Below are 24,927 nucleotides of genomic sequence, written 5' to 3' on the forward strand. Positions count from 1 at the left end.
CTGTCACATCATCAATAAACACTAGTGACCAAGTGCCATAGGAAGCCATGCATGCCCATGCCATCACACTTCCTCCACCGTGTTTTACAGATGATGTTGTATGCTTCGGATCATGAGCCATTCCAAGCCTTCTCCATACTTTTTTCTTCCCATCATTCTGGTACAGGTTGATCTTAGTTTCATCTGTCCAAAGAATGCTGTTCCAGAACTGAGCTGGCTTTTTTAGATATTGTTTGGCAAAGTCTAATCTGGCCTTTCTATTCTTGAGGCTTATGAATGGTTTGCACCTTGTGGTAAACCCCCTGTATTTGCTCTCGTGAAGTATTCTCTTTATGGTAGACTTGGATAATGATATGCCTACCTCCTGGAGAGTGTTCTTCACTTGGCTGGATGTTGTGAAGGGGTTTTTCTTTACCATGGAAAGGATCCTACGATCATCCACCACTGTTGTCTTCTGTGGACGTCCAGGCCTTTTTGTGTTGCAGAGCTCACCAGTGCGTTCTTTTATTTTCAGAATGTACCAAACTGTTGATTGGCCACTCCTAATGTTCCTGCTATCTCTCTGATGGATTTTTTTTTTTGCAGCCTAAGGATGTCCTGTTTCACTTGCAATGAGAGCTCCTTTGACTGCATGTTGTGGGTTCACAGCAACAGCTTCCAAATGCGAATGCCACACCTGGAATCAACTCCAGACCTTTCACCTGCTTAATTGATGATGAAATAACGAAGGAATAGCCCACACCTGTCCATGAAACAGCTTTTGAGTCAATTGTCCAATTACTTTTGGTCCCTTGAAAAAGAGGGGGCTACATATTAAAGAGATGTAATTCCTAAATCCTTTCTCCAATTTGGATGTGAATACCCTCACATTAAAGCTGATAGACTGCACTTTAAGCCCATATTCATTATTTAACTGTAACTTAAATTTATTTTGGTAAACAGCCGAAATAACAAAACTTGTATCAGTATCCAATTATTTCCGGACCTAACTGTATGTATATATATGTATGTGTATATATATGTATGTGTATATATATATATATATACAGTGTTCGACAATCCTATACATTTACACGCCCGGGGCGGGTGGATTTAACCCCCGGGCGAGTAAATATTGGCCCAAGCAGAACACGTGTTCGTTTTTTAAATTTCCCCCTGCTCGAGCTTAAATTTCCCTGCTCTCGCTGGCTGAAAAAAAAAAAACTCCCCCTACCTGACTGCTGATTGGCGCGCGCTCCCAGGCTTTGTGGGTGCGCGGCCAGGCTCTATATGAGCCAGCCCCCAACGAGCGGCCATTTTTTCTGCCGGAGATCTGTTGGAGGATAAGTACTCTCCAATACTCCATCTTGCGGCCCCTTACTGTCCTTCCCTGCAAGCCCCCTTACTCTCCTTCCCTGCAAGCCCCCTTACTCTCCTTCCCTGAAAGCCCCCTTACTCCCCACGCGAGGCAGGTGTTCCCCCTTCTCTCCCTGTCCCCGCTTAACTTGGCTTCCCGCAGGCAGGAGATAGTAGTGGGGGTGTTACCCCCTTCTCGCCCTGCCCCGGCTTCCCACGAGGGGCAGGAGACTGTAGTGGGGGTGTTCCCCCCTTCTCGCCCTGCCCCGGCTTCCCGCGCAGGGCAGGAGATAGTAGTGGGGGTGTTCCCCCCTTCTCGCCCTGTCCCGGCTTCCCGTGCGGGGCAGGAGATTGTAGTGGGGGTGTTCCCCCCCGCTTACCCGGCTTCCCGTCGATCCCCACCTCTAGCCATAAAACACATCCACACCGGGGGTAGGAACAGCACACATAACATTCCAAGAGACACTGTTTTTAAGTATACCTTTTGCTTCATTCATTGTAACATCGCCGGAAGAAGAGATCAGTGTATCTCGAAAGCTCGCACAAATAAAAGCATTTCGTTAGCCACAGAACGGTATCATCTATTTATTTTTTGATTATATATATATATATATATATATATATATATATATATATATATATATATATATATAAAAGAAAAAGAAGCTTGCGCTTCTTTTTCTTTCTTTTCTTTGTTAGGTATCACCGGTGTGGCAACACAATTATTGAAGCTACAACCTGCTCCTGGTCGTATTCAACATTGCTTTTTCTATTTACTTTCTACATACCAGTTCATCGTTTGGTTTGAACAATATTTTCTATTGAATTACATTGCAATTATGTGCGATAAGTTATAGGTTTATATAGATTTATAATATCTGTGGGCTGTTACATAAATTCCAAATCTGCTCACTTCATTGATTTTTGTACCAATATAATACCTTTTTAATTTGCATCACCTGCATTACCTATCACCATCGCACATAATTAGGGCACATTTGAAGCGCAAATCAATAAAATATAGGTGTATTGTAACAAAGATATAAAATGGCAACTCACAAAAGTCGCTAAATAGTAAGCGATAAAGAACAGTAGCAAAGGCCAAGGATGTATGATTCAGCCACACTCACGACCGGGACCTGGGCCTTGCAGACAAACAAATGATGACGTTCCCCTTCCGGGTGAGCCACAGTTAGACGTTGCATCAATCCTCCTCCGGAAGAGATGTTACTGTCTCCAGAGTTCCACCACTCTCAGCTCTGTGTAAAAGATGGCTCCTCACATGCAGTCCTCAAACCAGAAGGAAAGCCCTACGCATTTTGTCGCGTCAGAATTTTGCGACTTCAAAGATATACCACGTGGTAATCTCACAATCCCATTGGTTCCTCTACCATGTGATGGCAACATTTTTTTTCAAAGGATGTGACATCATCCCTTAAAGTGATGTCACATCCTTTAAAAAAATTGGACATGTCACATGGTACTGGAACCAATCGAATTGTCCCAAATCCGTGACATCACGGACCTTATTTAAGGCCTGTTCTATCTGATTTTAGCTTAAGAAGCCGAAGAGTCAACATCAGTTTATGGATTTAACATGGGGTTTACTATGGATTACAACGAAGGAAGATTCAATATTGAAGAAAAGAAGAGATTGAGAGCTTCCTGATACGCTGGGATTTGTAGGGTAAAGACTTCTAAAGGTAAGAAAAAATTATTGAATGTACAATATGTAATTTTAGTTTTTCAGATTTTTTTTATTGTATTTTTTTAAAAATGTTTTTGCTTGCCCATTGACTGATAATGTATTTATCTATGCCCCTTTAGGGTATAGATAAATACAGTGACAGGCAATGATTTTTTTGGCAAATGATTGTTTGGAGTTAATTGTTATGTTTTCTATTTCTGTTTATTGTTTTGAGTAAATTGTTATGTTTTTGTAGGGCTTGTTTTTAATACATTTTAGGATTGTTTAGGCGGTTTGTTTATTTGTTCTGTTGGTTAGGGGTTTAATTTATTTAATTGTTCTGTTGGTTGGGGGTTTTATTTATTTAATTGTTCTGTTGGTTAGGTGTTTGATTAATTTTATTATTCTTGTATTTTGGGATTACATAAATGATATTCTTTTGGTGTTTTGGTGTTAGATTAATTTTATTGATGTGTTGTTTAGACTTTTTAGTTATTTTCTTCTTCTGTGTTTAGGTGCTTGTCTATTTCTTTTATTGTTGTGTCTTTATGGCGTTGTTGTTTTTTTTTAGGTTGCCCATTGACTGCTATAGTGGCTTATCATGTCCATATTATATGGCATGATGTACCACTGTGCCAATCAATGGGTAAAAGGTGAGGATATTTTCCCCTGGGTGGGTGGTTAGGCCACCCGGGTGGGTAGCGGGGTTAACCCTTTAATTACTATAGCAGTTATTAACCGCTAAAGTGATTATGGGGCTAGGGGTCATTAGATTGTATTTCTAATTGTTGTGTTCCTGCCAACGGAGGACATGGACGTGGAGGATGGTGATGAGGACAGCCTTCATCCTGGCAGGGGTAAGTGCAAGTTTTATTTACTTTATGCTGCTGGCTGTTTTATTTTGAATGGGAAAATGCACTTTTATCCATATCTGGATAAAAGTAATTTTGCCCATTATTGTAATGTAATGTAATGGTTGTTGGTGGTAGAGGGTGCCCATTCCTTGTCATTTGGGGTTATCTTTGCTCCTATTGAGGGCATAGGTTACCAAACTGGCAATGAATGGGTATTGTGTAGTATTGTGTTTTGAATTTGCTTCTATGTTTATTGTGGGTAGCGGGGGTGGGTAAAGGTGGTATTTGGCCCATGGTGGGTGTTTATATCTACCAAGTGGGTAGAAGCAGGGTTAACCCCTTCATTACCTTAGTGGTATTAACCGCTAAGGTAATGAAGGGGTTGACTCCTCCCGCAACCCCCCCACCCCCCGCAAGGCCTACACCACCAACTATGGGCCAAATACCACCTTCAACCACCCCCGCTACCCACAATAAACATGGCATTGGTAGTTAACCCCTTCATTGCCTTAGCGATTAGCCACTATGGTAATGAAGCTGCCTGTAAATGCATTTTTCCTGCATCGGATAGATGCCGGGGTTCTCCAGTGCTGGTATCAATGTGTATCAGCTCCGGAGACCCCTGGCATCAATCCAATGCAGAATAAATGAATTTTTTTTCAAAGTCCCTCTCTCACATCCCTTAAGCTGGCCAGATGAATCTTTGATAAAATCGCAATTCCTGAGCCCCGATAAGATTATCAAGGCTATTAGAATTGCACGGTTTTATCAAAATTGCGAGTTTGGGCTTCTCGCTAGCTCCCGTGCGATGTGTTTGGCCAGGAGCCACAAATCGTGAGAAAATGCTTTCCCCGCACGATTTAACAAACTTATCAAGGCTTTCTGAATAGCTACCTAGCAAAATTTGGTGATAGCTGATCAAAATCCTTGATAAGTTGGTTATCGAAGCTACTAGAATAGACCCCACTGTGCCTAAGTGTTTAAGAAAAACATGGCATCTGTCCAATATTTGACTATAAAAGGGTTACCCGTCCCTCAGTGATGTAACCCTGATGAAGAAGCAAACTTCCACATGACGAAACGCGTAAGGCTTTCCTTCTGGTTTGAGGACTGCATGTGAGGAGCCATCTTTTACACAGAGCTGAGAGCGGTCGAACTCTAGAGCCAGTAACATCTCTCCTGGAGGAGGATTGACACGACATCTAACTGAGATGCACCCGGAAGCGGAACGCCATCATTTGTTTGTCCGCAAGGCCCAGGTCGTGAGTGTGGCTGAATCATACATCCCTGGCCCTTGCTACAGTTCTCTAACGCTTACTTTTAGCGACTTTTGTGAGTTGCCATTTTTTATCTTGTTACAATAAACCTTTATTTTATTGATTTGCGCTATAGAGAATGCGCTTTCCTTTTTTGTCTTATAGATTCGTAAAGCAGGTAGTTGTTCCTGTGGAAAGCTGCATTGAATCTCCAGCGTTTTTATGAATATACATTTTTACTTTTATCTTGGCATACTTTTTACTTTTTATAATTCCTTTTGTTCATTCGTTATCCATTTCCTCCCCTCCTACCCGTTTCTTTTCTGTATTGTTTGTTTGTTTTTTGGGTGTTTGTTATTTGTTTTTTGCCACCTTTTCATTCTCCTATCCATTATTGCATGGTTGGTTCATGCTATTTAGTAAGTATTGCTAATTGTTATAATAGTGTTGGTCTGTGCTTATCTATTTTTACCATCATATAGCGGTGCGCAAAGTGGGGGGCGTGACCCCCAGGTGGGGCAGGAGATTGTGCTGGGGGGGTGCGGGCAGTTGCAGTGGCCCCACGCTCTTCCCCCAGGCATTTAAATTAAATGCCGGGGGATCGCGTGAGGCCCCTGCAACTGTTTACTTACCGGGATTCAGCCGTCTGTGTTGCGTTGCCACACGCCCACGTAGCGTCATCTGACGCGAATGAAGGTGGGCAGGGGGGCGCGAGAGCCGATGGCAGAGTGACAGGGGGTCAGTGACCCTCCACAGCAAAGCATATAGAAAATGGAAATATTACTGTATGCTCATTTGCATGTCTTAGACAGGTCTGCAACGCTGCCCTTTAGCATTATCACCCAGCACACAGCACTTCCAGTGCAGCAAGCGATTCTGGGAAAAGACATGCAAATGAGCACACAGTATAAAACAAATATATAATCGCTGCGCTTCTCCATGTAAGGTGCATGCAGCTGGCAAAGAGATTGGCTATACAAATATGAAAACGGACAGTGAATCCCTGCGCTTCTCCTTTTGGGATAGCAATAAATGGGGAATATATATATATATATATATATATATATATATATATATATATATATATATATATTGACAGAAACAGAAACAAATTGGAGTAACGCCTATAGTATAATTGACTAAAAACGAAAAAGCTGTGACAGAGTAGAATTAGGTATAAGGCTATACTGACCAATGGATACCTAAAGATAATAACAATATAATAAAGCAGCTGATCTAAATCGTGAACTAGAACACACAACAATTCAGGGATCCCCTGATGAAATCACGTAATGTGAAGAAACGCGTAGGGTGTATGTTGCGTTGCTGAAGTGGACACTTACATTCTGCATCTTGGATTCAATATATGAAAGAGGCAGCTATTTTCCAGCTCAGACACAGTACACATTTGTACCCAGAACTTGTCTTACACCAGCCTTGTTTCCGGAGGACTATCTGAACCACAGTGTCGCTTCCTGAGATCCTGCTGGACGGAGACCCAGTGGAGCCCTGCAGATTCATGCGGTGACGACACGGAGTGAGCTGAGTAGCTGTATCCTCGTCCGGTGCATGAGTATATCTCATAAAACGCTTGTTTTAATCTGTTGTTTGTGAGTTAGCATTTTGTTGGATTTTTTTAGGGAAATAAATGGGAATTTTTTTGGAAATACAGTGGCGACACACTTTATCCTTAGTAGGCTAGAGCCGCAAGCCGGGAGATTTCCTGGCTTGCTCGTTTTTTTCCCTCGGCGTGCCGCTCGTCATCGATGCGCGATCACGCTTCATTGGGAGCGTGCGCGCATGGCGCGCGTGCCCAGGGCTCCCCGAGGGAGCCCTGGGTTGCTCTATTGTGGGGGATGGCGGTGGGGGGCTCCGGGGGACCCGGAGAGGGGAGGGGGTGCCTCGATTGGAGGACCGATCCTCCGAGGCTCAGGCGCGCATGCGAGACATCTTGGCGCGCGCCCGGTATCTGTCGCGGCCGAGACCGGGTAAAGGTAAGAATAAACTAGGCCGCGACAGTATTGCACTAGGATCGGGCGCTTTCTTTTTTGTGTTTTTGTATATATATAGATAGATATATATATATAGATATATATATATATATATATATATATATATATATATATATATATATATGTACAGTGGTTGACAAATCACCAAAAAATCTACTCGCCACACAAAAAAATCTACTCGCCACCTAGTACCAAACGTGTGCTGCTTGGGCCAATATTTACTCGCCCGGGGGTTAAATCCACTCGCCCGGGGCGAGCAAATGTATAGGTTTGTCGAACACTGTATATGTATATATATATATATATATATATATATTAAAGCAGCATGCATTGACTAAGGGTTGCTCATGTAATGTGAGCATGAGATAAAAAGTGGCACTGTGTGCTTATTTGCATGTCATTTCCCAGAATCCCTTGCTGCAGTGGAAGTGCTGTTTGCTGGGTGATAATGGTGAAAGACAGGGTTGCAGACCTGTCTAAGACATGCAAATGAATATACAGGAATATTTACAGTTGCTATATATATATATTGAATTGAATGTTAGTCTCTACAGCTGCTATTTCAATTATGTATTGTTAGGATATGTTCCACTGATATGCTCTGTTGACCTTTTTGTGCAAACTAACATACGCATTGAATGCCTGTGCCTTTTAGGTATTCCCCTTATTTTTTTAGTTGCGATGTACATTGCGCACGCGCGCCACTGCTACCTAAGGCAGTAATGATCAGCATGATACATGAGACGCCATCTGAGACCACTGTTGTTCAGTGCTGATGTCATAATTGATTAGCTAGTGCTCACAGCTGTCTTACATCATGGTCTAGCCTATCAGGGATCTGTTTGTTAATGGGTGGTGGGTATATATGTTTGTCAGGTGTCATTATGTATTAGCACTCCCTTGAGAAAGGTCCTGTGTCAAGGACCGAAACGTCGGGTTTATGTGCCGGTTTTTCTACTGAATACACGCTGCTTTTTGTACCTTTGAGTGTGCTGTCTCCTTCTTGCCTCGTGATCTTGGGATCCTGGATCTACTCGGTAAGGAACCTATCTATACATTACCTGTATGGGACAAGCACCTTTTTACCACATATGTGTGTGCCATCTGTTTATTTTTTTATTTTTTATTTTATATATATATATATATATATATATATATATATGTATATAATAAATATATTGTGTGTGTGTGTACGTATGTGCAGTGGTCGACAAATCACCCAAAATTCTACTCGCCGAACCATAAAATCTACTCGCCACCTAGGCCCGCCCCAACCCCGCCCTAGTCCTGACCCTAGTCCTGCCCCTAGTCCCGCCCCCAGCCCCGCCCCTAGTCTCGCTTCGCTTTAAAAAATACAATTAAATAAATTCCTAGTAAGAACAACATTCATTTTTGACATAAGTTTATTTATTGTATTACATTATACTACATTTAGTCCTTGTTACGTGTGTGTGTGTGTGTGTGTGTGTGTGTGTGTGTGTGTGTGTGTGTGTGTGTGTGTGTGTGTGTGTGTGTGTGTGTGTGTGTGTGTGTGTGTGTGTGTGTGTGTGTGTGTGTGTGTGTGTGTGTGTGTGTGTAAATGTGAGATCTAGAAAAAAATGCCAGATGTGAATAACTAGTTTCCTGCACCCCTTAACCAGTGTCTGGATGCTCCTGCTTCACAATATCTAAAGCAGCAATCCCGTCTGGGATCTTACATGATCCTCAGTTCCTCAATGTCCAGGTACCCTCACTCCAGCAATGTTATATGTTGGAGGGGAGTCTTCCCTACCTTACTTCTGGGTTAAGGGGGATTCCAATGTCTTCCGTGTGAAGCTTGAGTCAGATCTGGAAGAAGCAGTATAGGTTATTTCGGTGTAGTATAGGGCAATCAAGATATATAGCGTAAATAAGATATCCAGGTTCAGAGTGTGAGACAGAGAAAGTGAGGGTGAGAGACAGACAGAGAGAGTGTGGGTATGAGAAAGAGAGAGACCGAGAGACCGAGAGTCAGAAAGAGAGACGCACACACAGAGAGAGCAGCACAGAGAAAGCGAACACACAGAGAGAGAGAGAGAGAGAGCGACACAGAGAGAGAGCGACACACAGAGAGAGACAGAGAGAGAGCGACACAGAGAGAGATAGTGACACAGAGAGAGAGTGACACAGAGAGAGAGAGAGCAACACAGAGAGAGAGAGAGAGAGAGCGACACACAGAGAGAGAGAGAGATCTACACAGAGAGAGAGAGCGACACACAGAGCGAGAAAGAGCGAGAGAGAGAGAGCGACAGAGAGAGAGAGCGACACAGAGAGAGAGCGACACAGAGAGAGAGAGCGACACACAGAGAGAGAGAGCGACACACAGAGAGAGAAAGCGAGAGAGAGAGCGACACAGAGAGAGAGAGAGAGAGAGCGACAAACAGAGAGAGAGCGAGAGAGAGAGTGACACAGAGAGAGAGAGCGAGAGAGAGAGCGACACACACACACAGAGAGAGAGAGTGAGAGAGAGCAACAAACAGAGCGAGAGATCGAGACACAAACACACACACTCTCACACACACACACCCTCCTGTGCGCTCGCTCTGCCTCTCCTGGGTCTCTCACCCCCGCGTCACTCCTTTGCTCCCACAGTCTTCTCTGCTCAGGGCCTCTGACATCACTCGTTGCCTCTCTGCTCCCCTGTGTCCAGGCCTCTCCTCGAGGGGCTGATGGGTTTGCGGTCCCCGGACCGGCGCGGGGAGGCGGTACCGACCAGGTCCCTGGGGGCGGCTCCATGTCCCGGTGTCTTGCTTGCTCCCGCTCGCTGTCTGAGGCAGCGGGGACGCACGCCAGCACAGAGAGAGAGTGGCCAATCACCGCGCAGAGCAGGGAGCCCACCAATGACAGCGCGAACCAGGGGAGACAGTGGACTCCTGACGAAGCCTGTTGTCTTATTGGTCGAAATGCGTAGAGTGGACCCGCCCAGGAAGTGCAAGGATTGGTCCTGCCAGCCGTCCATCACGAGCCGCACAGGAAGAGACGCGACGGAGCTCAGAGCATCAACCGGAAGTGACGTATCGCATCGGGGAAAGCACTGGAGGTGATCCTGGAAATATCACGGTGAACAGCAAAGAAGTAACGGCGGTGCGGTGACCGGTGGCCATATCCCTATCACTCCTGAGTCAATTATGATAATGCTTATGTTTAATTTTAACATTGTAAGTGCGCATTTTTTAGCTACATTATAAAGTTATCCTTTTTTACCATTGATCTGCACCATGGAGATTTCTTTCTATTTTTCCATGTTCTCATCCATTTGATTTGTGAATGTGAGAGGTATCCTGTCTACATCTAGAAGACTTTACAGACTCCACAGATCCTGTATTTGCCCATACCCTACTGCTATACTGTGAGTAGGCTGCACACGAGAGCCAAGATTTTCACATATTGTCACACTGAATTATACAGTCTGCACTTAGATTGTGTTTCTTCTGTTGTTTTTTCCTTCATGCTCCCCCTGGGTTGTGAGAACATATAGAGAGAGAGATCTACACAGAGAGAGAGAGCGACACACAGAGAGAGAAAGAGCGAGAGAGATAGTGACAAACAGAGAGAGAGAGAGCGACAAGCAGAGAGAGAGAGCGACACACAGATAGAGAGAGCGACACACAGAGAGAGAGAGCGACACACAGAGAGAGAGAGAGAGCGACACAGAGAGAGAGAGAGAGCGACACAGAGAGAGATTGCAACACACAGAGAGAGAGCAACACAGAGAGAGAGAGCGACACACAGAGAGAGAGAGCGACACAGAGAGAGAGAGAGCGAGAGAGAGAGAGGGACACAGAGAGAGAGAGAGAGCGACACACAGAGAAAGAGCGAGAGAGAGAGTGACACAGAGAGAGAGCGACACACACACAGAGAGAGCGAGAGAGAGCAACAAACAGAGAGAGAGATCGAGACACACACACTCACACACACACTCTCACACACACACACCCTCCTGTGCGCTCGCTCTGCCTCTCCTGGGTCTCTCACCCCCGCGTCACTCCTTCGCTCCCACAGTCCTCTCTGCTCATGGCATATGACATCGCTCGTTGCCTCTCTGCTCCCCTGTATCCAGGCCTCTCCTCGGGGGCTGACGGGTTTGCGGTCCCCGGACCGGCGCGGGAAGGCGGTACCGACCAGGTCCCTGGGGGCGGCTAAATTTCCCGGTGTCTCGCTTGCTCCCGCTCGCTGTCTGAGGCAGCGGGGATGCACGCCAGCACAGAGAGAGTGGCCAATCACGCGCAGAGCAGGGAGCCCACCAATGACAGCGTGAACCAGGAGAGACAGTGGAAAATCCGCGCAGAGCAGGGGCGGGGACCAGGGGGAGGGAACCCACCAATCACAGCGTGGGGCACACGTGGATGCGAGGCGGCGATTGGGTGGGAGTCTGTAGCGGGAGACTTGGCACACGACGCTGGCGGGCAATCAGCGCGGGGGAAATTCAGCGCGAGCGGGGGAGTTTAAACAGCAGCACGTGTGCTGCTTGGGCCAATCGCCCAGGAGCAATTTCTAGTCGCCCCCGGCGAGTGGAAGCATGGGTTTGTCGAACACTGTGTATGTGTATATGTCCACACACTACAGCAAGGATTGGTTATGCAGTAACAAAAACTATTCTAATATGTAACTCAAAATTTGTCCTCCACAGTTGTTGGTAGCGCCTGGTTTGATCATTTGCGAGGATGGTTTACCCACAAGGACGATTTCAATATCCTCTTCATAAAGTATGAAGACATGATCAGGGTAAAATGCACTTTTCTTTTTCATTTTATATTCCGTAGAAAATGGTCGTAGGGTCAATCACACCAGTGGCCTTTGTAAGTTTCTATTGGTGACAATGCGGCCACATTTATAGTTTTTTTTGTGTGTTTGTGTGTGTGTGTAAAAAAACAGCACAAAAAAACATAAATATATTGAGATCCGGAGGTTGTGGAGCAAGGATCCGCTTTGGGAAACTACCTTGGTAAAGTAAGTAAAAGAGGAACGGGGATTGCTGCTTTAGGGTTCTCTTTATTGGCCTCAAGTAGACAATTGGACAATGAGGTAATTTTCAGATCAGACAACAAGACCATTATTCAATATGCTGAGCAGTTTTTTTTATCAGTGCTGGGGAAGAGTTCTGCTCCATTCATTTTAAAGAGACTAACATTAGGAAGGCTTAGAAACAATTTGTATAAGGCCCAAGCTCACGATATGGCTCCTCTGACAACATCAGTGACATTTATACAGCAGGGAAATGCAGAACATTGAAAATGGCAGCACAGAAGAAATCCTGTAAATCCAGAAGTTTGAGTTCACAGTTATTTTATTGATATGTAGCCCTTTATTTATACCCTATTTCCTCGATTCTAAGACGCCATCGATTCTAAGACACACCCTTGATTTAATAAAAAAAATTGGGGGGAAAAAACACACTATATTAAATGTGCAGAATTTTTTCTTGGGGGAGATAGAGAGTGGGGAGGGAGAGAGAGGGGGGAAGGGGGAGAGAGAGAGAGTGGAAGGGGGAGAGAGAGAGGGGAAGGGGGAGAGAGAGGGGAAGGGGGAAAGAGAGAGGGAGGAAGGGGGAGAGTAAGTGGAAGGGGAGAAAGAGCGCAGAGAGAGGAAGCGGGAGAGAGAGGGGGCGTGATCTCTTTGCACGAGGGGAGGGGGGCGTGATCTCTCTGCATGAGGGGGAGGGGGGCTTGATCTCTCTGCACGAGGGGGAGGGGGGCTTGATCTCTCTGCACGAGAGGGAGAGGGAGGGCGTGATCGCCGCCATGCGGTTTGCTGCACACAGAAGACCCGGCCAGCATCTCCAGCAGTGCCCCCTAGCTGTTTTTTTTTTAGAACATCGATTTTAAGACGCAGTCCTATTTCAGACATGTGAAAATGGGGAAAAAATGCGTCTTAGAATTGAGGAAATACGGTATTTTAAACACATACTGTAAGCCATTATATTACACAAAAACATTCAAGATTTAGAACTTGAAATACAGCTACAACTAATAAATGAAAAGTGAAGGGACAAAGCCTTTCTGTCATTCCCCACTTCTCCAATGAGCTGCTTCACTTTAATTCCATTTGAGGAACTTTCTTGTTCCCTCTGGTGGTAGATGGTGTGATATTCTGAGCTATAATGGGAATATTGTGTTATGATCAATAGGAACAGGGAGGCTTACTTCCGTTTTCAGCTGAATTTGTCCATTGAAGTCTATTTGTGCCGATTTTGGGAGAAACTCGCCATTCTAGAGCCGCGATAGGCCTCGATAAGCTAATCACGGCTGCTATAATTGCATGAGTTTCAGAACCAGCCGATAAGTGGCTTATCGCCGCTCACCCGGCAATTTTTTTTATGACGGCTGAAAAATTTGGCGATTAAGGCCTTTATCGCCCAATTATTGAGTCTTACTGAATAGCAGTAGGCATTTTGGCCGATAAGTGCTCGATAAGTGGCTTATCGAGGCTCATAGAATAGGTCTCATAGTGCTAAGCAAAAGCAGGTGTTAACCCTTAGCATGCTGGTTCTGTGCAGATGAGAGCAGCTCTTGCAGGCTACGTTTTATAGTTTCAGCTCATCCATTCCACACCATAATCACTAGATCCAAGTACACACAGATAATCCTAGTAATCTTTGAGAGATTTATTCCCCCCAGGAGAAAGGTGCTGCTAACCTTTGCTGCAAAATAAGCTTGAAGTATTTTCTTTTTTCTAGCACATCTTTCAAGATTTTTGTTTTCTTCAATTTATCAGGGCACTTCTGGTGTTCTTAACTAGTTTTAACTCAAACGTACCGTACCCCTAAAGTTTAAACCCCTGGCACCACATACATGCCACGCATACCATGCTATTGCCTATCCTTTTGTTTCTTCCTTTCTCTATGCAGTGGAGGAAATACAAAGGACACAGTATAACATTGGTAGTGTAGGTACCTGCTGAAAACCTTGACGTGGTTGCCGGCTTAACATGTTTAGCCCAAAAATGTAACTAAATGACCCATACTTATGATAAGATAAAACAAATAGAAATGAATGAAATAATGTGTCCTATTGGCTGTGCATTGGGACTTCTTTGTTTTCTGCTGTGTTTGAGGTCACTTTCCCAGTAGTGCTCCAGTTAGCACAATTAAGTCAAGAAATACATAATACTGAGGGCCTGGATTTTGACCTTGCTAAGATGGTGTATGTCTAATTGATGTCATTGACTTTTTAAGAAAACAAAGCAATTGTTTAAGTTGTAATTTTCTAATAGTAAAGTGCGGTCAAGTTTTAGCAAGAATGTACTGCATACAGTACCATAAATGCACCTAGAAAAACAGAAGATACCTGGGTGCTCTCTAGATTAATAAAGGAAGTACCTACTTGAGGGGAATAATATCACCCTTTTGGTGTGGAGTTTCCTCCTGCGGCTCAACATCACCATGATCTATCCAGGATCCTTAGTATGAGTAGAAAAACAAAAAAGGTTGGGGAGTATGGACAATAAAACCTATTATACAAAAGTCTGAACTAGTGTATTTGATGTTCGAGGAGTCTCAGACCAAACGAACCACCAATAGTGGGAAAATAACATATGAGGATATGGTGTAATATATAATAAATACTCACATGGCCTTGTGTGAGCACCGTTGTATAAAGGTGTCTTTGTTTCTCCTTAGCGTGCCGTCTCTTCCTCTTCCCTGCTGCTGGCGTGCAGTCTCTTCCCCGGTATGGATAGATACACACAAATATAGATCAATCAGGGGTAAAGAACTATAATGTGTGAAGGCAATATACAGTGAGAGATAGGGAAAAAATCCCCAACTCACAGACCCCCCTTCAAATGGAATGATAAATGATAAATAATAATAATCCACTCACACGGCCATGCGTGAGTGCTTATCCTCTTGATAAAGTTCTTTGGAACGAAACGCGTAGAAGGTTTGCTGCTGCTCCCTATTCATGATGACTTACCAATAAAGAATCGTTTGGCAAGACCTGCTTTTTTCATTCATTGCTGTGCGCTGCACACCCCGGCTTTTGGAATCTTTATCCTCAGAGAAGCTCTGCAGTCTTGCTTGCAGAGTCTATCTGTATCAATCCACACCTCGTCTCGGTACAAATATGCACATAAAGAAAAAGGTGATATTAGTTGTATGTTCAAAAGCAGGTGCTGACACTGGCACCGAAAGGGGTTAAATAGCCCGATCATATGTCAGATGCCCCCACCTGACAATAGTGTGGGGATAGGGAAGTTCAAACAGATTTATATATATACAAAAAACACAAACAGAAAGCGCCCGATCCTAGTGCAATATGTCCAAAAAAATACACATTTATTATCCCTTAAAATCCAACAAAATGCTAACTCACAAACAACAAAGTAAAAACAGCGTTCTATGAGGTATACTCATGCACAAGACGAGGATTCAGCTACTCAGCTCACTTGGTATCTTCACCGCATGGGATCGCAGTGCTCCTCTGGGTCTCCGTCCAGCAGGAACTCAAGAAGCGACACTGTTGTTCGTATTGTCCTCCGGAAACAAAATTAGCGTGTTTTTAGTTCCGGCAGAGCTGTGTGCTGCGTGCGGGCAGCATATCCTCCCCTGGATAGTCCAAGTGTTGAGGAATGGAGATAGGATGCTGGAGAATCCTCCTAGAAGAGATAAAACAAGCACACCATTTTATCTCTACTAGGAGGATTCTCCAGCATCCTATCTCCCCTGTTACATACCTCCCCTGTTTGTGGGAAGCTCGGGCTTGCCACGGCCAAAGCCCATTCTTCCAGTCTCATTCAAGATATCTCTGTGACTTGAATGAGAGTGGATGGAGGAGAACCCTCAGTCCTGCTGGGATTGGAGCCCTTCCTCCAGTTTAGTAGTGTCTCCTCCAGAAGGTGCTTGAGCTCAGCAGTCCTCAGTCGCTCGAGGAGAACTTTTTCCAAGTACAGTACAGTCTTTCTACTGACCACATGGTCTTGAGCTTTCCCCTGTATCGGGCACTCCTCTTTTTGTAGGCAGACTGTATGGCGACAGTAGCAGAGCGCGTATGCAAATCGCTTTCTCTCTCGCCATCCTTCCCATGTGCTCCACTTTAGCACCAAATGTCCATTTCCTGGTTTCACAAGAGCGCCCAAGGATAGCCACTTGAGCCCTCAGTTCTTGAAGCTGTTTCCCTGCACTTTTCCCATTCAATGTAGTCGCCAGTTCAGCTTCTTTGGGATTGAGTTGCAATTCCAGCTCCATTTCCAGAGAATGTCCTCTCTTTTCAGCTTCCTCAGCTAAGGATTCTTCTGGCTTTGATTCTGCATTCCTTGCCTGTTGGGCGGCTGCAGGTTTGGCTAGTGCTTTCTTAGGTGGCTCAAACTTTGTAATCTTGTTTTGAAGGTGAGTGGTATCCCAAGCTCTCACTGTACCCTTGTCCTCACGGGCCCTAGTTACTGTAGGATACCGCTGCTTGGGCAGAGCCAATACCTTTTCCCGTATTGGAGGCATCTGTAAGTTACTGGGCTGCAGAGTCTCACTCTGTTTGAGTGTTTCCTGCCATTCTCCTTTCAGGGTCTTTATTTCTTCCCTGTGCTTTCTCTGAGCTTGCTTCCACCTATCATTCTTTATTTTGTGGAGCACTATGAACTTCTTCGCTTGGGCTGCAGATACTCATCTCAGTTTCTGGATCTTTTTGCTCTCCCTCTTGTACAGAGTCACCTGGACTCTAAGCTTAGCCTCTAGAGATGCTTTGGTGATGGTCAGGGTAGCCTTCAGTTTATCCTGCTGCTTTGCGAGGACACACTGGGTAATCAGACGTTCCTGCAGCAGTTGTATTTCCTTAGCAGCCTGCAGATTTTCTTCCTGCAGCGTTCGCTGCTTCTCCTCGACATTCTGGAGGTGTGTACACAGACCTTGCAGTTTGTTCTGCAGTCGGTGCTCTGTTTCAAATTTTTCACCTTCCAAAAGTCTATTTATTTCTTTAAGATCCTACAGCTTTTCATACTTTTCCTTGACGTAGTCTGTCAAATGAGAATTTTCTTCTTCCAGTTTTAAGTTTTCTCTTTTTAATCTTAAATTTTCTCCTTTTTCAGTCTCTGTACTATTCAGGGCCTCCTTGCAGTCCTCCTTCCATTTATGCACATCTGCTTTGAGAATGACAGTCTCCTGGCGTGAGACTTCCTTCTCTAGGTTGAGGGTCTGAAGCTCCTTCTGAGAGACTTTGAGATCTAAGTTAAGATGGAGGATAGTTTTCTTTGACATATCCAGCGCCTCAGTGAGACTGTGAAGTTCCTTTCTGGAGACTTCCAGTTCTGTGCGGCAGCTGTTGATCTCATGATGTGAGGCATCCAGTGCTCTGCGGAGTGTATGAACCTCTTTCTGAGATACGTCCACCTCTGTCCGGACACTGTTGACCTCCTGTTGTGAGGCATTCAGCTCTACGCGAAGAGTGTGAACCTCTTGCTGAAAGACTGTCATCTGCTTCAGTGTCTCCTCATACTTCCGCTTCAGCTTAGCCATAATTTTATCAGATTGGCTCTGCTTTTCATCCATGGCGGAAATAGTAGCATTTGCAGTATCTAGCCCAGTCCGGAGATCGTCCAATTCTGTCCTGGCCAAAGAGTAAATTGTGAGCACATCTTTCTGTAGCTTCACGTTATTTTTCTGTAGCTCTGTGTAACCATCTTTCTTTTGTTTCAATTGTTCACGGAGCATATCACAGTCATGCCTGGCATTTTTCAGGGCATCTTCAGGGCTGGTCAAGGGATCGACACTCACTGGTTCCGGCTCCGCTTCTCTGGGATGGTTGGTTGAGGGTTCCTCACTATTGGCACTGGACAGACACTTCTTTGGAGTACACGACTTCTGCCTTGGGCCCTCTGGATATTCGGTTAACCGCGTGACGAATTCTCCATTTTCTCTAGGCTGCAGGGCAACTCGGTCCCCCTTTTCCTCCACAGGATCTGCGACGTGTCTGTTCCTTCCACGGTAAGTGAAGAAACGCTTTTCTTTTCCGCCTTTTTGTTTTGGATGACTCCGTCCTTTCAGGAATAATGAGGTCTCCTTCTTTATTTGATACTTCAGCAGCTTCATTATATACGCCAGACTTTTCTTGCAGTTGCTTTAGCTGACAGAAATATTGGGTGATCTGCTGCTCCCGCTCTTTCTCTTGTCGACCATATTGGTCATCATAGAGAGCGGTATTTTCTGTCCGTGCCGAGTTCAGGCACCCCCACCATTCTTGGGGTGTTTTGTGGGTGTGACTCGGTTCGGGTTCCCCGTAAGAGATGTCTTCCTCTTTATTGGACTGGAAGGGCCACTCTTCCGTGGGGAAGGGTTCATTACAGGAACGCTGCATCTTGTCCTCCATTTTGGGGCTATAAGGTGTAGTTTTCTTCCTGACCTCAGGATGCGCTATTGCAGCTGTTGCCACTGTATTTGCTAGAACCCCCAATTGTGGTAGTCCTACAGGTGGGCATATTTTGCTTGTAGAAGTCGTGGCTCTCACAGGCATCTCTGTAGACATTTTTTCTTTTTCTTGGGTAAGTTTTACAATATCAGAAGTACTGTGCATGCATTCTCTCTTTTTGATATACTGGATGTGCAGTTGCTAGGTAAAAACTTCTGTTTGGTTTAAACCATTTACTTGCTAAGTGCAATACCCTCCGCTTCAACCAAATAATGTGGTTTTCTGCTTGAGTCTAGTAATGTTCAGTCTCAACTTTGGGTATTATGGCATTCACTCTTCAAACTTTGGGATACCTTTTACACAGCTAAGCAACTCCTTTTTCCCCAGTAGGGCAATTTTACCCTCAGCAATTGTTTACTGAAAATTCCCCTGCTTCAGCACAGTCTTGCATCAATTTTCACACTTTTCTGCATATACTCTTTTCATAACTGTTAGTCCTATGCGGTGTGGCAGCCTTTACTTGCAGAATAAGTACCGGTCGTGTGTCACCATCTGTGTTCACTGCTTCAACGAAACATTTGAAAACAACAAACGCCTATCCCTTTTAAGGGCTAACTTACTTCTTGAACCCTGACTACAGCTGGAAGGAAAAAACCCTATTTCAATGACCATATTACACTTTATTTGTGATAGGCAAATAAGGTTTACCTGCTTCTGCACGGTCTCTCTTTCTCCTCTTGGAATCGGGGAAAAGAGTCCATCTGTGGTGTTGTAAGTTTCAGTGCAGTGTAAATTTCCTGCCTTGGTGTGTCTCTTTAACTCTGGTCTCTGATGAATGAGATTCTTTGATTTATGTTGCTCAGGCTGTTTGTAGGCAAAAAGCACAAAAAAAAATTCACAGGCAATCTCCGGGCCCTTTTTAACTTCAAGAACCACCTCAATTCCGATTCTAACACCATATGTAGGAGGACATGTGTAGAGGTACGCAAGGGAGACTGTTTTAAGGTGAAATTAAAATAAGGCTTTATTGTGCCTGTCGCTTTAAACACAGCAAAAAAAACCAACACATGAGAAATAGTGAGCCAAACAAAACCTGCTCCACTTTGGCATATATGTATTCTTATATTCCAGCCCTTTTTAACTGGGTGGCTACCCAAGCTGTTCATCAGCCCAAGTCATATAGATATATAGTTGTTTTGGGTGACAGTTCCAGATGGTATCCCTGGCTCCCGAGTCCGTGGTCAGGCTGTGACGTCACTTACTCCGCTTCTCCTACGGTGGCTGCTGGGGGTCCAAAACAGGAGCTACGCGTTTCACCTGATCACAGGCTTCGTCAGGCTCAATAAATAAATACAAATATAAATGCACCTATCCTTTTTTTAGTTACTTTGTTTTCTCATTAGATTTTCTTTTTCTACTACAGTGCTTTGTTTCTTCTTACATATCTATATAGCTGCTTCTTCTCTTTTAATCGGCTATCTTCTCATATTCTACAAGTGTAATATGTTCATGCTTCGCTGGGAAACCAGAGCATGAGGTGTTTATACTGTATGGTATTTAAGAAATTTTATATTTTCAGGATCTGCGATCCACTGTTGTACAAATCTGCAAATTTGTGGGGAAAGAGTTAGATGATGAGTCCTTGGATTCCGTGGTGAAGAAAGCAACATTCAAGCAGATGAAAATGGATCCACTTGCAAATAATGAATCCATGTCAGAAAAAATAATGTACAAAGACCGTGGAGACTTTTTGCGCAAAGGTAAAAGCTAGTTAAAATTGGTCCATCGTGTACTATTAAAGAAGCAATATCTGCGGAGCTAATAAAGATAAAACAGGGATACCTGGCGCTCAATAAACACACAGTTCATGAGATGTAACGTCATAAGATGCAAAAAGTCCCTTGTGAAACCCTCCCCTGGATAGTCCATGTGTTGAGAATGGAGATAGGATGCTGGAGAATCCTCCTAGAAGAGATAAAACAAGCACACCATTTTATATCTTCTAGGAGGATTCTCCAGCATCCTATCTCCATTCCTTAACACTTGGACTATCCAGGAGAGGGTTTCACAAGGGACTTTTTGCATCTTATGGACGTTACATCTCATGAACTGTGTGTTTATTGAGCGCCAGGTATCCCTGTTTTGTCTTTATAACCTGTTGTATGTAAGTTGATGAGATAACATACTATATGGGACGCCTTGGCAGCTTCCAACCATTTGTTATCACAATAGGTATCACTATTATTGTATTTATTTAATCATTGAGTAGTAGCACAGTTTAATAATTTTTTTTCACTAGTGTAGCACTCACTCGCGCTGTATAGTTTAGGGTGTTTTTTTTAGTTTGTTTTTATCCCTGGAGACCTCCTACTTACCGGGAAAGTTACTTGCTTTAAACCTTTTGAATGGCCATATAAATCCCTTTAAAAAACAGGAAGTAATACCATTAACTTCACCATTATCTCTGGAATCGGATAGTCACCGGAGCTAAACATAACTTTGGAGAAACTCCTCACACCTTGTAAATTCGAAGCTACTATATATATATGACAAAAGACAAAAATACCCAATGCTACATCCAATGTGACAAAAAACATAGTTAAATACTTCAAAAACATGTCCCCAAAACATTATGTTGCTATATATAAACCAGCCCACCGGGTGACCATGGTTTATGAGTTTATTATTCTGCATTTTAGTAGCATTATTTCTGACTTGTTCAAAGGGATCCAGAAGATATGGCTGGTCTTCTGAAGAGTTCGATAGAAAATCATTGGTTTAAATGTGTCTGAGACCCAAGACCTTTACAGTGAAGTTTATACAATTGCACTGATCATGAACAAAGTTGATTGCAAGTTATGCAGTGCACAGTGTTAAACAAAAATGTTATCACATTTGAGTTTTTTTCCCATGATCTGTATTATGGGTAATGGGCATGGCAATTATTAAACTCGTTACAATATGTAACAATGCATTTACTGAAAGTATAATTTCTGTAGTGTAGACCGAGGCCACTTGTTGGCCCCGATGAAAGGCTTGTTAGCCGAAAACATTGGTTATTGCTCTGAATTTCAGTATGTTTTACTTTATTTTACTGATGCCTTTTGTGACGATCAGGGGTAATCTGGCCTGTAATAAAGGGTTTATACCCAGCTAGTTACCCCTAATTCGTCTGGGAAGAGAAAGGGTTAATGTATAATGTACTATGTATGTGTATTCCAAAGCACTTTTATTCCCTGTGAATTCAATTCCCAAGTCTAGTTAAGCAGGCAAATGAGGTAAAGTGTTTTGTAATCTATGGGGAAGCACTGTGATGTAATTTGGGAGTCAGCCCTGCAAAGTGTTCAGGGGATTATGTGACTGTATGGACTAATTTCTCAGATAGAAGAAAAAAATGTGTGATGCTCTCAAGACAATTATGTAGTTTGAAAATTGTTGTGTGTGTTGGTGTGTTTTGTAACTGATTCTTGAGCCATTAAATAGCTTTATTTTGGGAACGCATACCCTGTGGTTTATTGGCTGTTTTTTACAGCATTGGAGATAGTGCTCCGTTTTTTTTTTCCCTCTCCCTGTCTGTGATAATTTCTCAGATAGCATACTTGTAATGGGATTTGCATGTGAGTTACATTTGTATGGAGGGGCCTCTGATTTAATCAGGTGAGATGTCTGCAGATAAATGTGCATTGAGGATGAACTGGGAGCTTTGGGAGTCTGACTTCAAAGGGCGTCCAGTGGCTTTGTTGTCAAGGTGTCTGGAGATATTCAGGACTATCAAGCTGCAGAGCCATAAGGAGTGGGGATGGGCCAGATAACATTAAGTATCTGCCATCAACCCCTCCTATGGGTTAGACAATGCCCAGCCATTCAGCCCTAGACTTGGTGTTGCCAGGTGGGGGCACTCCTGCTTCCTCCCTGAGTTCCTTGCCTGTTTGTGATTGGAATTCAACCCCTATAAAGAGGCAGTTGCCCCAACCCCAGAGTTGTAGAGTGTTCGCTGTTCGTAGTTGATGGTTCGTGACTCTAATCCAGCAAGGGAGAATTGCTTGTGCAGCCCTGGTCACCTTGGGCTCCCAGAGACCCCCCTCCGTGAACGCAGCGCGGGCGCGGGTGCCGCCAGAGCCAGCGACGGACCCGCCGGCTGTTGGCAAAGGTGGGGGCCAGAGCAGAAAGCACTCTAAGGCTTGGGAGGCTGTGCGGCGCACCCGGCTAGCGGGGGCCGCCATTGTATATGCGTGCATGCGCGGTGGTCGCGTATGCGCAGATGGAGTGCGGGAGTTGCGGCGGCCATTGGAGAGTCGCGCATGCGCAGTGGGATCGCACATGCAGCCCCAATTCATCTGTAGCCTCCGCGGGACTACAATTCCCATGAGGCTAAGGGCCAACAACACCGGGTGCTTCAGAACAGCCAATAAGGCTCAAGGATTCCCGGTAAGGGGGAATGGATACATTTTGCGGGCTGAGAGAATCAGCAGTTTGAGCAGGGAGCTGAGTAAGTGAGGGTGCAGGGGAGCAGTAGCCCCTTGCACTAGGCCAGTTAACCCCATAGGCCCCAGATACAGTTACCCTTGCCCCAATTTGTTGGTTGGTTCAGGGACAGGCCTTAAGGAAGGAGATCTGCCCCTTTTGCTGTTTAATTAAGTAAAGAGACACTCAGTGGCGCGCAGCCTGATTCCTGGGTCTGGGTTCAGACCCTCTATATATAGAGACTATCTTCACGGAGGCCCCGCCAAGCAGTGAATGATCAGGTAACCCCAGGCTTCCAGTGGCGGAGCTTCAGGCCTTCTGTGAGCCTATCAGGTAACGCACCACACCCAGTAACACAAGTGTAGATTTCCCCACATGGCCTCTATCTGCGATTGGGGGGGGGGGGGAGAAAGGTGTTACACTAGCCAGTTGTTATTCTCGGATACTTCACCCTGTTATTTTACCGTAAGTGCTATTTTCAAGTGTTATTTGTGTTACAGTGTTGTGTTTGCCCGAAAGGGAATAAATCTTCAGTTTATTTTATCATTTTGTCCTGTTCAATCAGTGCCCAGTATATTCGGCGTGAATTAGGTCTGGTCTACCGTGACCTTTCGATTCCATTATTTATGCATTAACAACTATACTCAACAAGCTTGTGTTTCCATCATGGAAATGTTACAAGCCAATAATAAACTTTAAGGACATAGCTATTATTTGACATGGAAAATAATTTTTGGCCAGATTTGTGGAAGAATATACAAATAAAAAACATTGGTTAGTAAGATTAATGCTGATATTATTTCATTAATATTAATTAATTGTGAAATATACCCATTACACTTCAGAAACTCTATGTAAACAATATGTCCATAGAATTTGCATAAAACGACTCCAACACTTGGTTTTGCATCTGACTAAAGTCTTATCAATCACTGTTTGTTTTCTGTCTACAGGCACTGTTGGGGACTGGAAAAATGTAATGACTGTGGCACAAAGTGAAAGTTTTGACAAAATATTTCAGGAAAAAATGAAGGATTTGCCATTTGACTTCATCTGGGATAGTCAAGAAAAATCTTAGTAAAGCATTTATGTTTAATGTAATCTCTTTGCTAGTCTCATGTGCTGTATACAGTATGTCCTAGGAAAACTCTTTGGACTCTATCTATGTTTTGATCCTGAAAATGCATCCTTTCACCATTTTGTGGTACTCTATCCTCTCCCCCATACTGTATCACCAGAGTATGGTGCAAAGATTTTTCTATGTCTATATATTACAGAATGTTGCTGTCATGTATTGCATCTTGTCTTCCAATTTCTGCAATCTCCATTTGCATAATCATCCTCTTTAAAAATATATATCTTTGATTTCTTTTAGTGTATTTAACCTTTTTTGGTTTTGTCAATCTTTCTTAATAAAATATGCAGAATCAATAGGCAGTTGTAATTTGTCCTTAATTTCCTTAATTACAGTAATCCTATCATCCAAATAATTAAGACATTGTCTGTGTTAGGATATCAGTAACTTAATTATTTTGCATAAGCAATTATCTATTGGATACAAAGTTTTCATAAAACATCTTCCAAATTTTTTTAAGATCTACAGTATTACAGTATTTTTTTAAGGGTTACCATATCCCATCACTTTCTAGTTTCTCCAATGCATCCAAATCGTTAATGCAACTCTGAGCCCTTTCTAGCTTCCAAATCATTTTCTTGGAAAATTTGGTTTAAATTAGTGCCTCTCAAATTTCTTTTAGAAAATACTGTTTTGCTGTTTTTCCAAAATTGAAATATATTCTAGTTATAAATAAAATAAATAAAAGTTTAAATATATTCTATTTAAAAATAACTAACGACATAAATAAATAATATTCTACCCTATTGCAAGTCTTGCTGTGAATACCAAGTACAGCCACCAACAGAGTAGTGATAAACAGTGAACCAAAGAAACAGGGCACTACTTTGCAC

At 43.7% G+C, this 24,927-nt stretch overlaps 1 protein-coding gene across 2 annotated transcripts in view; it reads left to right on the plus strand.

Annotated features, from left to right (window-relative positions):
- LOC142493537 (amine sulfotransferase-like) overlaps positions 1–24,719 on the plus strand; it is an 85,659-nt gene extending 60,940 nt beyond the window's left edge. For both annotated transcript variants that reach the window (XM_075597710.1, XM_075597709.1), the window contains exons 5-7: positions 11,793–11,887; positions 20,075–20,255; positions 23,913–24,719. In XM_075597710.1, the coding sequence (XP_075453825.1) occupies positions 11,793–11,887; positions 20,075–20,255; positions 23,913–24,037 (401 nt within the window). In that variant the 3' untranslated portion in view covers positions 24,038–24,719. The remainder of the gene's footprint in view (positions 1–11,792; positions 11,888–20,074; positions 20,256–23,912) is intronic.
- Positions 24,720–24,927: the final 208 nt, after the last annotated feature.

Source organism: Ascaphus truei, chromosome 4 (genome assembly GCF_040206685.1).
Source record: "Ascaphus truei isolate aAscTru1 chromosome 4, aAscTru1.hap1, whole genome shotgun sequence".
Taxonomy (NCBI): Eukaryota; Metazoa; Chordata; class Amphibia; order Anura; family Ascaphidae; genus Ascaphus; species Ascaphus truei.